At 32.9% G+C, this 13171-nt stretch overlaps 1 protein-coding gene across 1 annotated transcript; it reads right to left on the bottom strand.

Annotated features, from left to right (window-relative positions):
* Positions 1-4350: 4350 nt before the first annotated feature.
* Positions 4351-10103, bottom strand: LOC133173518 (neuronal acetylcholine receptor subunit alpha-7-like). Its single transcript, XM_061308506.1, has 6 exons — positions 10064-10103; positions 8856-8965; positions 7666-7877; positions 7001-7327; positions 5620-5834; positions 4351-4678 (listed from the first exon to the last, which is right to left on the bottom strand). The coding sequence occupies exons 1-6, from the start codon at positions 10070-10072 to the stop codon at positions 4379-4381; spliced, it is 1173 nt and encodes a 390-aa protein (XP_061164490.1). The 5' UTR covers positions 10073-10103; the 3' UTR covers positions 4351-4378.
* Between the last annotated feature and the right edge of the window lie 3068 nt (positions 10104-13171).

The raw sequence follows: 13171 nt of genomic DNA, 5'->3' as shown, positions 1-13171 counted from the left end.
TCAGCTGAAATCTCAAATGAGCTTTTTAGATCAGTTTACTCCGAAGTCCAACTTTCCTTTAATTTGTGTATAAACTTTTTAACCATTTTTGGATTTTTCTTCAGTACTACAGGGTCATTTAGGGCCTATCAAAAATATTTTTGAATTCGATATAACGAATTCCAATTGTAAAACACTGTATCGTTATTATCCTGTGTTAGTAAAATTATGGAGAGAATAATATTTAAACACGTGTACAATTATTTTCATATTAATGATTTATTTTATCGATACCAAGCAGGATTCCTGCCTGGTCATTCAACTGTATATCAATTACTAGAAACGTATCATTGTATAGTTCAAAACATTGATGATGGTAAATCATGTTGTATGGTTTTTTGTGATCTTTCAAAGGCTTTTGATAGAGTATGGCACAAAGGTCTCATTTTTAAATTAAAAACTTATGGTATATCTGGTGATCTTCTCCAATGGTTTTCCAGTTATCTATGTCAAAGGTCACAAAAAGTTATGTATAAGGATCTGTTATCATCAAAACAAGATATTTTTGCAGGTGTACCTCAGGGTTCTGTTTTAGGACCACTATTATTTCTCATTTATATTAATGATGTTGCTGAAAATATGATTTCAATGTGTAGATTGTTTGCGGATGATAATTCCCTTCAACAATCATCATACAATATATTAGATATGGAATACAAATTGAATCATGATTTACATAATTTGGAACTATGGTCAAACAAGTGGCTTCTTAAATTCAATCCATCCAAAACAAAGGTCGTTTATTTCAGTAAGAAAAACATTTCTGTTATGCCTAAACTATTTTTTAAAGGCGATAGACTGGAGTGTGTTCCAGTCCATCGCCATTTGGGTTTACTATTGTCACAAAATCTTAGTTGGTCAGAATATATTGATGGTGTTGTAAACAGTGCTTATAAAAACTAGGCCTCTTAAAGAAATTGAAGTTCAAAATGGGTAGAAAAAACTTATCAAAATTGTATATTTCGTTTATCAGACCTATGCTTGAATATGCTTCAGTTGTTTGGGATGGCTGCTCTAAACAAGATTCTGAAAAGCTTGAAAAAGTACAATTAACCGCCGCTAGAATTGTAACAGGACTTCCGATTTTTGTGTCTAGAGAAGCACTATATTCTGAAACTGGTTGGGAAACTTTAAAAAGCAGGCGATATATTGCAAAAATGACAACTATGTTCAAAATTCACACGGGAAGAGTACCTGAGTATTTGCATGATATTGTCCCCAATAAGCGTGAGCATGTATCTCTATACAATACCCGTAATAAACAAGATTATATTGTTCCAAGGTGTAGATTAGAATTATTTAGAAACTCTTTCGTACCTGATGCTGCAAAACAATGGAATTTACTAAAAACAGAGGTTAGAGAAGCCATCTCAATCAAAACATTCCGAAAAAACTTGATAACAAAAATTAAAAATCCACCATCATACTTCTCTTTTGGTAAGCGATACACCAATATCATTCATACTAAGCTAAGACATTCCTGTATTCTAAATTATGATCTTTATAAACGAAACATTATAAATAGTCCCTTATGTTTATGTGGAAAAAACGAAGATGTGTACCATTTCTTTTTTGCATGCAAAAATTATTCTAATGCAAGAAGTACTCTTTTTAATCGCTTGTTCACTCTTGAATTGGTTACTATTGATATAAATCTATTATTATGTGGTGATGTTAATTTGCCTTTACAGATAAATAACAGTATTTTTGCTGCTGTTCATAAATTTATTGACGAAACATGTAGATTTTCTAGTTGATATGCTATTTAATTGCTTTTTCACTTGTATTAATTGTATTATTTTCTTCTATTTTGCATGACAAATTGTTATATATAAGGAGAGGAACTTTGTAAGTTGTAAAGAACTTGTTTCCAATCCTTTTGATGTACTCAATAAAATATGTTCAAAACAAAACAAAACAATTGTCGAATTAGTTATAATGAATTTAATTTGTTATAACAATTTCTTTGAATTCGTTATAACGAATTTAATTCGTTATACATGTAACAAATTTGTTGAATTCGTTATAACGAATTAAAAAAAAATAGATATAACGAATTAAATTTGTCAACGAATTAATAACTATTTAAATTCGTAAAAACGAGTTCGACAAATCATTATATCGAATTCATATATATTTTTCAACAGGTCCTGATTGTTGAATTTGAATAAACGAATTTAATTCGTTATATCAAATTTTAGAATTCGTTATAACGAATCGAACACATTTGTTATAACAGATTAAATTCGTTATAACGAATTCAAAAAAATTGTTAAAACGAATTAAATTCGTTAAATCAAATTCCACAATTCGTTATAACGAATTCAAAAAATATTTTTTGATAAGTCCTAAATGGGCTTCCGTTTATTTTCAACCAAACTTGCCTCAAATTATTGTAGCACTTTAGACAGGTCGAGGTATCTACCATATATGGATATTGTTGTCATTGCGCACAGAGGTGCTTACAGCGAGCAATCGTCCAATCCAATGAATGAGCCGAAAAGCATGATGGTCTACTACATGTTTATAGTTTACTACAAACACGTGGGTCAGGCAAATTTAGGACGCGATGTCAAATGACTGCGGGAAAGTCATCTAATAACTATTTTTAATGTTTTTGTAAGAAATACGAAGACTAGGTACTAATTAAGATTTTCCATGCTCACATTAACAAACAAAGTCGATTTTCCGTGTTAAATAGTACGTTGAAATACCGCTCACAAAGTCTTCACAGAAAATAACCTAGTTTTTATAACTTGATATTCGTAAATTTGTCATGCTACTGGTGTTATTCGTTGTTATACTTTGTTATTTGTTTACTAGAAATTAAAAGTTAACGCAGTTATAAAAAAAAAAAAGTCTATTGCTGCACGGTATTTTAATTCTCATGTACATTGATCATAGAAGGTGTATAAGAGTAGCATATACATAGAAGTTGTATAGGTAGTAAACAATGAAAAAACGCGAGTACATCTCAGAGTCGATTTGTTTTGGACCAGGGAATAGTCACATGAAATTCATATTCACTGATAGTACAACACGGGAAAAGCTGCCAGACTACTGTCAACAAACGGACTTATACAATGGAGAGGAGAAAACCCAAATTTTACCGTTGTAAAACATTTTTATGTAAATGTGAGCATAAAACTAGTAGATAATGATGTACATATTATATTAAGTGTGTAAAATGCTTGAAAAAATGCATCCTGTCTTTCCGAGAGCGATTTCAAAAACTGGCCTTTTCGAAACGTACATGTAGTATTTTTTTAGTAGTAACCCATAATGCAACTCATTTAGCTGATTGGTCGGTTTGCCAGTCACGTTGGGTGCCTCATTCAGCATGTAAATTTATTCTGACGTCACAGATAATAGTTTCCTCGACCTGTTTTAAAAGCGCCATCATCTTTGTTAGTCTTTTTTTTACTGGTATGTGATAAGTCGAATTCAGGGTTTGGCATTCTGGGAAAATATTTAACACTTACAGAATGAAATGATTAAGACAGACTTAATTATTAATTATTAATCTGAGATGAAATAGGACAAATAAAATTTCTCTCGTCACATTTTTAAACACACGACACAATTGCAGATTGTGAATGTGAAAAAAGCAGGTGTAAATGAATGTTACATTGCATATAGGAGAATTATGATACTTCGGTGCAACAGCAGCCCGATATTTAAAGCTGATTTGGCATATGAAAAAAAAAACTGAATCAGGGGTCAAATATCATGTTAACCACTAAAGACATTTATAGATAGCGCGACTGTCCACTAATATGTTTTAAATAAGTAAAAAGATGGCCGCTAATAATAAAATTAATAGCGAGCGCAGCGAGCGGCGCGAAGCGCCGCTCGTCACTGCGAGCTCTAACGACAACGCCTGGGCGAAGAGAAAATTCGGACTACTGCACATTCATTCAATAGAATTTTTTTCCGCAGTAATTCTGACCCACAATGCATCGCTTCTTGTTCTCGCTGCTAACTTCATTCACGCGGTAACAACAACTAAAATTTCACAAAAAATAAACTCACCTTAATTTAATGGATATCGCATGCAGATAGTAGATTAAACGTTCTCTGTTAAATTATGTGCACTTTTTAAACTTTGTTTATGGAAATGCAGCTAACATACGTCATGCGACGTCACAGTCTAGACGTTCCAAATGTCTCGTGCGGTTTGAAGAGGCGGATCTTAAAATGAAGTGAACAATGCGCTCGCCCCAACGGTCGCACCGTCAACATATTACATATTAATGTACAATCTATGGATGCAAAGTCAACCAATATCATACACATGCATCATATCTGGATTTTATCTATAAAAATAAATTGTTAATCATCATTCATTGCCCATCAGCCCAAGAAACACGATGGAGGTGATCAGTGTAATTAAAATGAACAAGATCAGAAACAATCGGTCCATGACCATGGCGATCTCCTGCCACTCATTCACGCGACCCTCAAATATCTCGGCGTCATCACATACACTCTCGTTCTCGTTGTGCGTGACTTCCTTGTGAGAGTTGGTGACGTTGAGAGAAATGTTGGAGTTCTTGGAGTCGTCTTCTAGACCTGTTGTTGATATGTTGAACATCGGGGATCTATTGCTATTCTGATCGTCAGAGTATCTTCCAATATTCTTTAAAAAAGAAAAAAAGAAAAGACCTGTGTAATTAAATTGAAGTCATTCTAAATATAAAATGCTAATATAGATATCTTAAATTAGTGATATGAACAAGTTCTGTTCAATTGAATGTTCTAGAAGTCTTAAAATAATGCAGACGACCTCGTTTTGTGTCGAGTGAAACATTTCTAACATATCCTGTGATTTTTATTCCTTGTCGTCTTCATGTTCACGCATTGTTATGTTTCTATGTATAACAAGACTTGTCGAGATCACCAAACTGCTGCTTTATACTATTTCCCGTCTTATGAGGTCTGACATTTTTGATTTGACAATTTTCATAATTATCATAATTTTGGCTAAAAAGGAAAATGAATGTTTTTTTTTTTTTCATTTGACTCTATCAAATTACCTGCGAAGTTTGACAGACCATTTCATTTTTGGTTAGTAGTACATGAATATGAATGAACGATTCCTAGATTTCTGGTTGGTTGAAATCCAACATTCTATAAATCATAAGATATGTTCACTTACAACCGACCTTCCAAGTGAATATAAATTTTGATTTTTTTCTAAATTGGACCAAAAATAAATCTTCCAAATTGATACGATTGGTCATGTTCTACATGTATTTTTGTCGTCCAATAAAATCAAGAGTCTCTCAGCGCGTTCGGCTAAAACTCCAGTAGAATGCAATCAGCTTTGAAAAAAAGTGTCAAGCTTGTATCATTCAATAATTGGATTCTATAAAAATAAATCCTTGCTTTTTTTTTTTTGGTCAATACGATGATTTAGCAATCTTCGAAGTACAATACAGTATTCACGTCGCCCTTCGAGCTTGGTGAGTATTGTTCGTTTAGGTATATGTAGCTATAAATCATTCGAATTGATCTTATACATGGGCAATAATTTACCAATAATTAACAAATGGGCAATAATTGATTAATTTTTTCTACCTGCAATCTGATGTTTGAAAATTGTCTCTGTTTACATGGTTGGACTTTGTTCTCAGATTGGCAAAGAAGAAACCGTCTGCCAAAATGGAGGAATACTGGGTGCATCCAGGAGGGAGCCTTCCCATCCCCCGGACTTCGGAAATGCATGTTTAAAACGCACACCGTCATCAACAGGGAAAGGGACACGAGAAACATGGAGCACGCAAAATACATACCTGGGAAGTAAACCAAATGTATAATCTTATAAACTATAGTCACCAGAATAAATTATACAATGTAGAAAACTACTGCGATGAATTGACTTTAATCCTGTTTTACTGTACGTATCAAAGAACAAAGTTGGCCGAAAAATTATCTTCTTTATCAGAACAATATCTAATTCGTCCGAACAATATAGAGTTTTTATTTGGGCTTCAATGGCGCTGTGCCATTCATTATATTCCGTATATTAAAAAGTTATAGCCTTCATGGATTTTTGTAAGTTTGTTAAAGTTATCAAGATTCTAAAATTACAAACTGGTTTATCCTGCAACATAAAAAACGGGAAAATAAATTTGAAATAGGGTTGTCAAATCGATAAAATTTTGGTAACTATTTACTCGTCTACCTTCCCAATCGAGTAGTCGAGTCGTTATTCAAGGAAAAATTCAAATTTAACCTTTATCTTAATGTTAATAATGATCGAGTATGTTGTTCTTTTTGATTTAACTTATAATTTCAATACTTAAATGCCGATGTTTATTCGGTCATAGAGTGAAAAGAAGAATGTAAAATTCAGATATTTTTATTAAATATAAATACACTAAAGTATGATGAACATTCAATTATAATTTAATGGAACTTCGGAATGATATCAAATACGTAAATATTTTTCATGAATTTCAACGTTCACGTTCTCGATCATCATTCGGGCAAACGGAAAAATCAGTAGACAACTCAGTGTGAAAATAATGGCCTAACAATTAGTATGAAAAACGTTAGTCAGCATTTGACTTAACGACAGATTGTATTTGCTAACAAGGTCATTGTATCGACTATAGAATTTGCGAAATGTTGACTTTAAATAAGACTGTTGATATCCTTGTATCATCATCTTGTTTGTCAATAGTTTGCCTCCTTTTAGAAAGTGTTCGTACGTAGAGCAAGCTATTGCGTATCGAATGAACTCCAAATAATCGCGGAAAAGCAGTATGATTTGTCGCGTAAAAGCAGTGTCAAATCGCGGAAATAAAGCGAAACAGCGAACTGTGATTTTCAATGAAGACGTGTCCCTGGCTATAAGCAATTCATTTAAAGAAGTTCGAGGGCAAATTGACCCAATTATAACCTGATCAAACTTAGGTGTATTCCACAAATTACATTTCATTAGCTTTGTGCTCACCTACGTATGGAAAATGGTCTGATGAAGCAGGGAGCTGGTCACTGACCATCAAAAGAAAAACAGCCAGAGACAAGAGAACTGTTACGTTCAAGGAAACCTTTTCTCCGGAATCTGGGGGCAACAGAAAAGCTAATATGGCCACTGATGACGTCAGAATACAGGGGAAGAGGACAGATAGAATATAGAAGAGGGGTTTACGGCGGATCCTTAGGTAAAACGTCACATCCGGGAACGGATCCGGACAGCATTTGTAGTAAGCCACATTTCTTCTGGCGTTAAAGGACAGGACAGTCCACTCATTATTAGTGATAAAGAAATCCATGTCACCTACAATGACAAACGCCATCCATACAACTTCTGAATTAATATGGTTTAATAACAAATATGCAACTTTCATCAAAAGAAGGCACATAATTGGTGATTCTAAATGTTTAAAGCCAGATACAATACTTTTACCTCGTTTATTCTTTCATTCTATGTTTGATAACGATATACAAATACACATGCATTTTTTTAAAATCCTAAGTGCTTGCTTTTATTATTAAAATATTGCTATAAATGAAGTAAACTTTGATAAAGGTGAAATTCGTTTTCTTTTATGGAGTCAGCCGATTGGCCAGACTTAATTCACATCGATTTCTTTATCATTATAATTACTACAGTACCTGTTGGAACTTTAGGGAAAAAGTCGATTTCTATTCCGGAATGTGACCACGACCCAAACATAAGGCGACATTCTTGGGTATCCATGGGGAAGTACAAGACATCAATGACACAGATGCTGTCCACAATTGTCGGGAAGAGATAAATCACTGTCCCGTCATGTAGTACTATAGGACGGTACTCTCGGCGACCTGGCATCATCGTTTCAGATGCGCTAAGGAAAAAAAATATATTCATTAGGCTAGCTTAATGCTGAGATACAAAGTAAGTTTTAATTCTTTATCATTCAAAAGTAAGAAAAGATAAATGAAAGATTTAGCTCGAAGAAAAAAATCACGAAAATGTTTTAGGGTAAATTTAATTTGATTTTTGTTTGGAACCAAATCCTGTTTTGTAGTATGCATTTAAATTTATTTCAATGAAAATGGAAGACATAAAGAAATCTTTTTTATAATCGCTAAAAATATCTTTCAAGGATCTATTTTAAATATATTATGACAAAGCAATAGTATTTTAGGTTTTTTTTTAAACTGAGAAAGCGTAGCAGACAGAATACAAAGGATATCTATTATCCAGAGTAAAAAAAAACAAACAAAAAAAAAAATCAAGACAAAAAAAAAAAAACAACAGCAACAACAACAAGCAAATGAATTTTTGAGCATTTGCGGGCATTATTTCCAAGAAATATAATTACAAAGGGCAACAGAGTTATAATAATTGAAAACTTCTACCGGAGAGAGTTTATGAAACATTTTTAAAACTTGACAATATTTTGATGATCAAAATATTATACAATTCATAATAAACCAAAGAGTAAATTTAAATGTATAAATATCTTTAAAAAAAAAATAAGCATAGAGATGAAAAAGAATAACCCCCCCCCCCCAAAAAAAAATAAAAGACGACTCCATGCTTCTAAAAGTATATGTCCTTTTCGACAGAATTTATTTTATCAAAGAAATTCAGCAAAATAATTTAAAAGTTTTTATTTATACTGCCAAATTAAGTTATAAGATATAAGCTGTAAGAAAAGACGTGGGAAAATGAATAAAACGAATACTAGTAAAGACTTGTAGTCTAAAAGGTAGCTGATGTAACCATCATTTGCTATTGTGATAGACATCCTTTTACATACAGGACTACCGTGCACATACCTGGTAGTATACACTAGTATATAGTTTCATCAACTCACCTATCAAAAATAGTTATATCTGGTGTCCACAATTCTTTGAACGGCAATACGATCTGATCCTCTCCCCCGTAATCGCTGATATTCCAGACCAGTCTAGGGTCGTTCCACCACTAAATGGCAAAAGTGAATTTAGCAAACAACTCAGAGACACACCAAACAGTGAGCGATATCTATATCTCACTATATGAAATTATAATAAAATTGCTATCCATAAACAAGATGTGTGTGTGAAACACTGATGCCAAAGTATGGCAACTTATGGCAAAGGTTAAACTTTCTCAAATGCAAATCAAGTATGTTGGTACTCAAAGTAAGGTCTTGTATCGAGGAATGTACCTGTGAAATATGAAAGCCCTAGCAGCAAACATGGAATAGATATGGAAAAGGTTAAAGTTTTCAAAAGTAAGTCAAACATCAAGGTCAAATGGTCAAAATTAATGGTACCAAAGGAAAGGCCTTCTCTTAAGAAATACACATGTGAAATATGAAAGCCATAGCACCAATCGTTCAAAAGTTATGGCCAAGGTTAACGTTTTTCAAAAGTAGGTCAAATTTCAAGGTCAAGGTAAATGGATTACAATTGTTGGTATCCAAAGGAAGGTCTTGTCACAAGGAATAGACATGTTAAATATGAAAGCCTTAGCAGCAACTGTTCAAAAGTTATGGCCAAAGTTAAAGTTTTCCAAAGTAGGTCAAACTCCAAGGTCAAAGGGTCAAAGTTGTTGGTATCCAAAGGAAGGTCTTGTCACAAGGAAAAGACATGTTAAATATGAAAGCCTTAGCACCAACTGTTCAAAAGTTATGGCCAAAGTTAAAGTTTTCCAAAGTAGGTCAAACTCCAAGGTCAAAGGGTCAAAGTTGTTGGTATCCAAAGGAAGGTCTTGTCACAAGAATTACATATGTGAAGTATGAAAGCGCTAGCACCAACCGTTCAAAAGTTATGGATAAGGTTAAAGTTCGGTAAAATTTTGCAAAACTGGGTCAAACTCCAAGGTCAAATATGATGGTACCCAAAGAAAGGTCTTGTCACAAGAAATACACATGTGAAATATGAAAGCCATAGCTACCAATCAAAAGTTATGGGCAATGTTAAAGTTTTTTGCGGACAAACAGGCAGACATACGGACGGACAAGGCAAAAACTATATACCCCCGAATCTTCGATACGGGGGCATAAAAATTGATCTGTAGAATTTTTTCGATACTTACTAAGCGCATCCAAACATTTAACGATATTATCTGGTTCTTTTCATCCTGAAGTGTAAAAGAATAAAACTTAAAACATTTTCCCATAATCTTTGTAACGTGACTAAAAGCGAACATATTCTTGAAATTACAAAAAAGTATCATATTTTTTGCCCAAGTTTTAGTGATATCACTTTATGTACCAGTTTTATGAGCTGGCGAAGAGCTGTGTTGATGAGAATGGAAACCTTTTCATGAGCTTTCCTGACGGGCAGCAACCGGGGATCATAGTCCTGAAGAAGATCGCTAACTAGCTGACTTGTGGCTACCGTCTTGTTAGTAAAGGTTCCTGTGTTTGAGACAAAAGTCGTCAATTTCAATTTGCCTTTTTACAGATACTCTGATGTATAATTAATCTTAATTCAGGATTGAGTTTTGACTTCCATTCGTACTGCTTGTTGTTGGCCATTGGCTAATATAATGTTTTATTAACATTGTGACATAATTATTGTTATTGTATTGTGCGGAAAATGTGTATATATAACCCCCCCCCCCCCCGACCGAAAATGAACAACTATAATTCATTAAACATATAAACTAACCGATATACTTGTATATCTTAATCATTTATACCCAGCAAAAAAGTCCATACGTCTAAAAGTAGGATTTTTATGTGGAATCTAATGCCTACCGTAAGAGTTCCCACGTAATAAGAAAGCAGTTACAATGTGAATATAAATATTTCACATTTAAATTAACATCGATCTAGAAATGATTTATTATAATATTTGCATACTGACTTCAATTTTCAGTAAGGGACATATAGTCCTATTGTTTGATATTTCAACTAAAACCTAGTATTATCTATTAAATAAATTGAAAATTCATACTTTATGGTTCTGATCCATATATTTTTGTTATTGATTAATGCAATTACATGTGTTGTATGGGGAAAAAAAATCCACAGTCTTTGCAAAAATTACTTACAAGTCGTCACAGAAATAGAGTAATGCTGAAATAAGACAATCGTTGTGGACCCAAGACCAATCTTGACGTCATGAAAATATTCACATCTGGCGTTTTTATTTGGAAGTGTCGAATAAGATGATTTTCTTTATATTATAAGATATTAAAATTCAAAGTTCATGCCTTTTTCTAAAAAAGAATACTGATGTGACCTTGACCTTGATTCTGCATATTTTAGAAGCTAATATAAGTACAATAAAAATTAGTGCTACTGCTCTTTCAGTTTGTGAAAAAAAAACTTTGTCAAGATGTCGAGATTAGTGCACCACACGCTGGTGATAAATAAAGAATATTTAATATCGAAAGATCTCAAAAATCAACACCCTATTGACAAATAGATGAATTTTCCTGGAAGACTCATACTTTTGTGTAAATTGAAATCTCTTTTCAAAACTATACTGAAATGAAGATGCAGTGAAAAATAGTAAAGTCTATGTTCAAGCATTATATATGGCTAAGTTTTATGAATCTCTGTAAACCTTATTTCCCTTTCCCCCATGAGATCTGGGGTTTTTAAATTTTGCAATTTTCAAAATCTTCTAACTTTGGGTAGTAGGAGAAAAAAAGCGCCTGTCTGCCAATTATTTTTCGTTATTAAAGTATAAATTTTTCAATTCAAGAAAATCTTATTGCATTCTAAACTATTTCATCCACGTGTACTTAAGCTAAATTTGAAAAGTTATTATCTGAAATTAAAATAAATTCTCCCTACCTTCTGCAACGAAACAGGAAATACAAATGATGCACACCCTGAGCATTTTTCTGACTTTGAATCTATTAATTCCTCAAGATTTATATTGTTTTATTTACTTCTTGGACATGCGCAGAAAAGTACAAGCTTGTTCTGTCAAGATATTATTAATGAATGCCTGCAGATTTTAAAAATGTATTTATTGGGAAAAAAATACTAAAAAGAAATGATAAATGAAAAAAATAATTTAGAATACAAATTATTCACTTTTTATATGTAATAGGACAGGCACATTGTTATACGCTGCTTTGACTTGTCAGCTTGGAAATCAGGGGTTTTTATAAAGATTTTTAGATGTACAGAAATTGTAAGGACAAAAGAGATATTCCATAAATGGACAATGGTGAGTTGGAAATTGGCATTACCAAATTTAAACAATAATCTCATCAATTTCGACATGAACATTGAGGTGCCATACATTACATGAGCATGTTTGTTAACAAAGATTTATGAATAATATAAATTATGATTAGGCCTGAAATGGCCGTATTTGACATGTATCCTTTCCTATAGAGAAAAACTCAGTTTCTATGCAATCATGCATTAGCGTCGCGTGCAACCTTCTTGAAATAATTTAGAACTGTCAATGATGCTCTAATATTTTAAAACATTGTTTTGATCATTTATGTAACTTGCTAACCCCAAACAGTATTTTAATTAACTTTTCGAGATCTTAAAATTTTGGAATTATCATAATGATAGTAACTGTTTCGCGCAAAATATATTTGTTTGTCAGGCATGTTCTATATCACATCTGACAAAAGATTTTGCTCACTTTGAAAACGTTCTTTAATTTAACCTAAACATGCCAGAGCTAACTATTCTGTTGATCATAGATTTACTCCCGCAAATCCCTCAAAATGTCAATGATTTAGGCATCTTCTCAATATGAACTGCGTATCTGTCTAATAAAGAGGAGACGGAATCCAAGGGGGGAATTTATTACCAAAGAAAACATCATAAACAATTTTTCTTTTCTTTATTGTCTTTTAGAGCTCTGTGGGACTGACAGATATTACACGGTACTGTTGACTTCTCACCGCAGTAAATCAGATTCATAGGAGACCTGGAATGAAATATTTGAATTTTTAAAAGAATTTACATTTCCATATAAAAAAAATTGATTTACCGAAATTATCTGCAAAATAAAGTTCTATACAAGAGGCTTGGAATTTTACTCACAAGTAACATACAATGTAGGCGACAAAGGAGATGAATTCGTTATCCGGATCTAATCTTGGGGAGGGGGTAGGGGTACACCTATGACTGGAATAAATAACAGTATCACTTCTGGGTATTTTGTTTTGGCACGACACCTTCGACTACAAATACACAAGGCCCACAGTTTTGCAACT

Source organism: Saccostrea echinata, unplaced genomic scaffold (assembly GCF_033153115.1).
Source record: "Saccostrea echinata isolate AGI-Se365-2 ecotype Australia unplaced genomic scaffold, CSIRO_AGI_Sech_v1 ptg000002l, whole genome shotgun sequence".
Classification (NCBI taxonomy): domain Eukaryota; kingdom Metazoa; phylum Mollusca; class Bivalvia; order Ostreida; family Ostreidae; genus Saccostrea; species Saccostrea echinata.
This window is presented reverse-complemented; position numbering and strand designations above follow the sequence as displayed.

Excerpts from the sequence above, each read along its gene's own strand:
- LOC133173518 (XM_061308506.1), bottom strand. Across the intron at positions 7,328-7,665 it reads TTTCCCTAAAGTTCCAACAG|GTGACATGGATTTCTTTATC; the intron begins GTACTGTAGTAA and ends TTGTCATTGTAG. Across the intron at positions 5,835-7,000 it reads AGACCATTTTCCATACGTAG|GTATGTATTTTGCGTGCTCC; the intron begins GTGAGCACAAAG and ends TTTACTTCCCAG.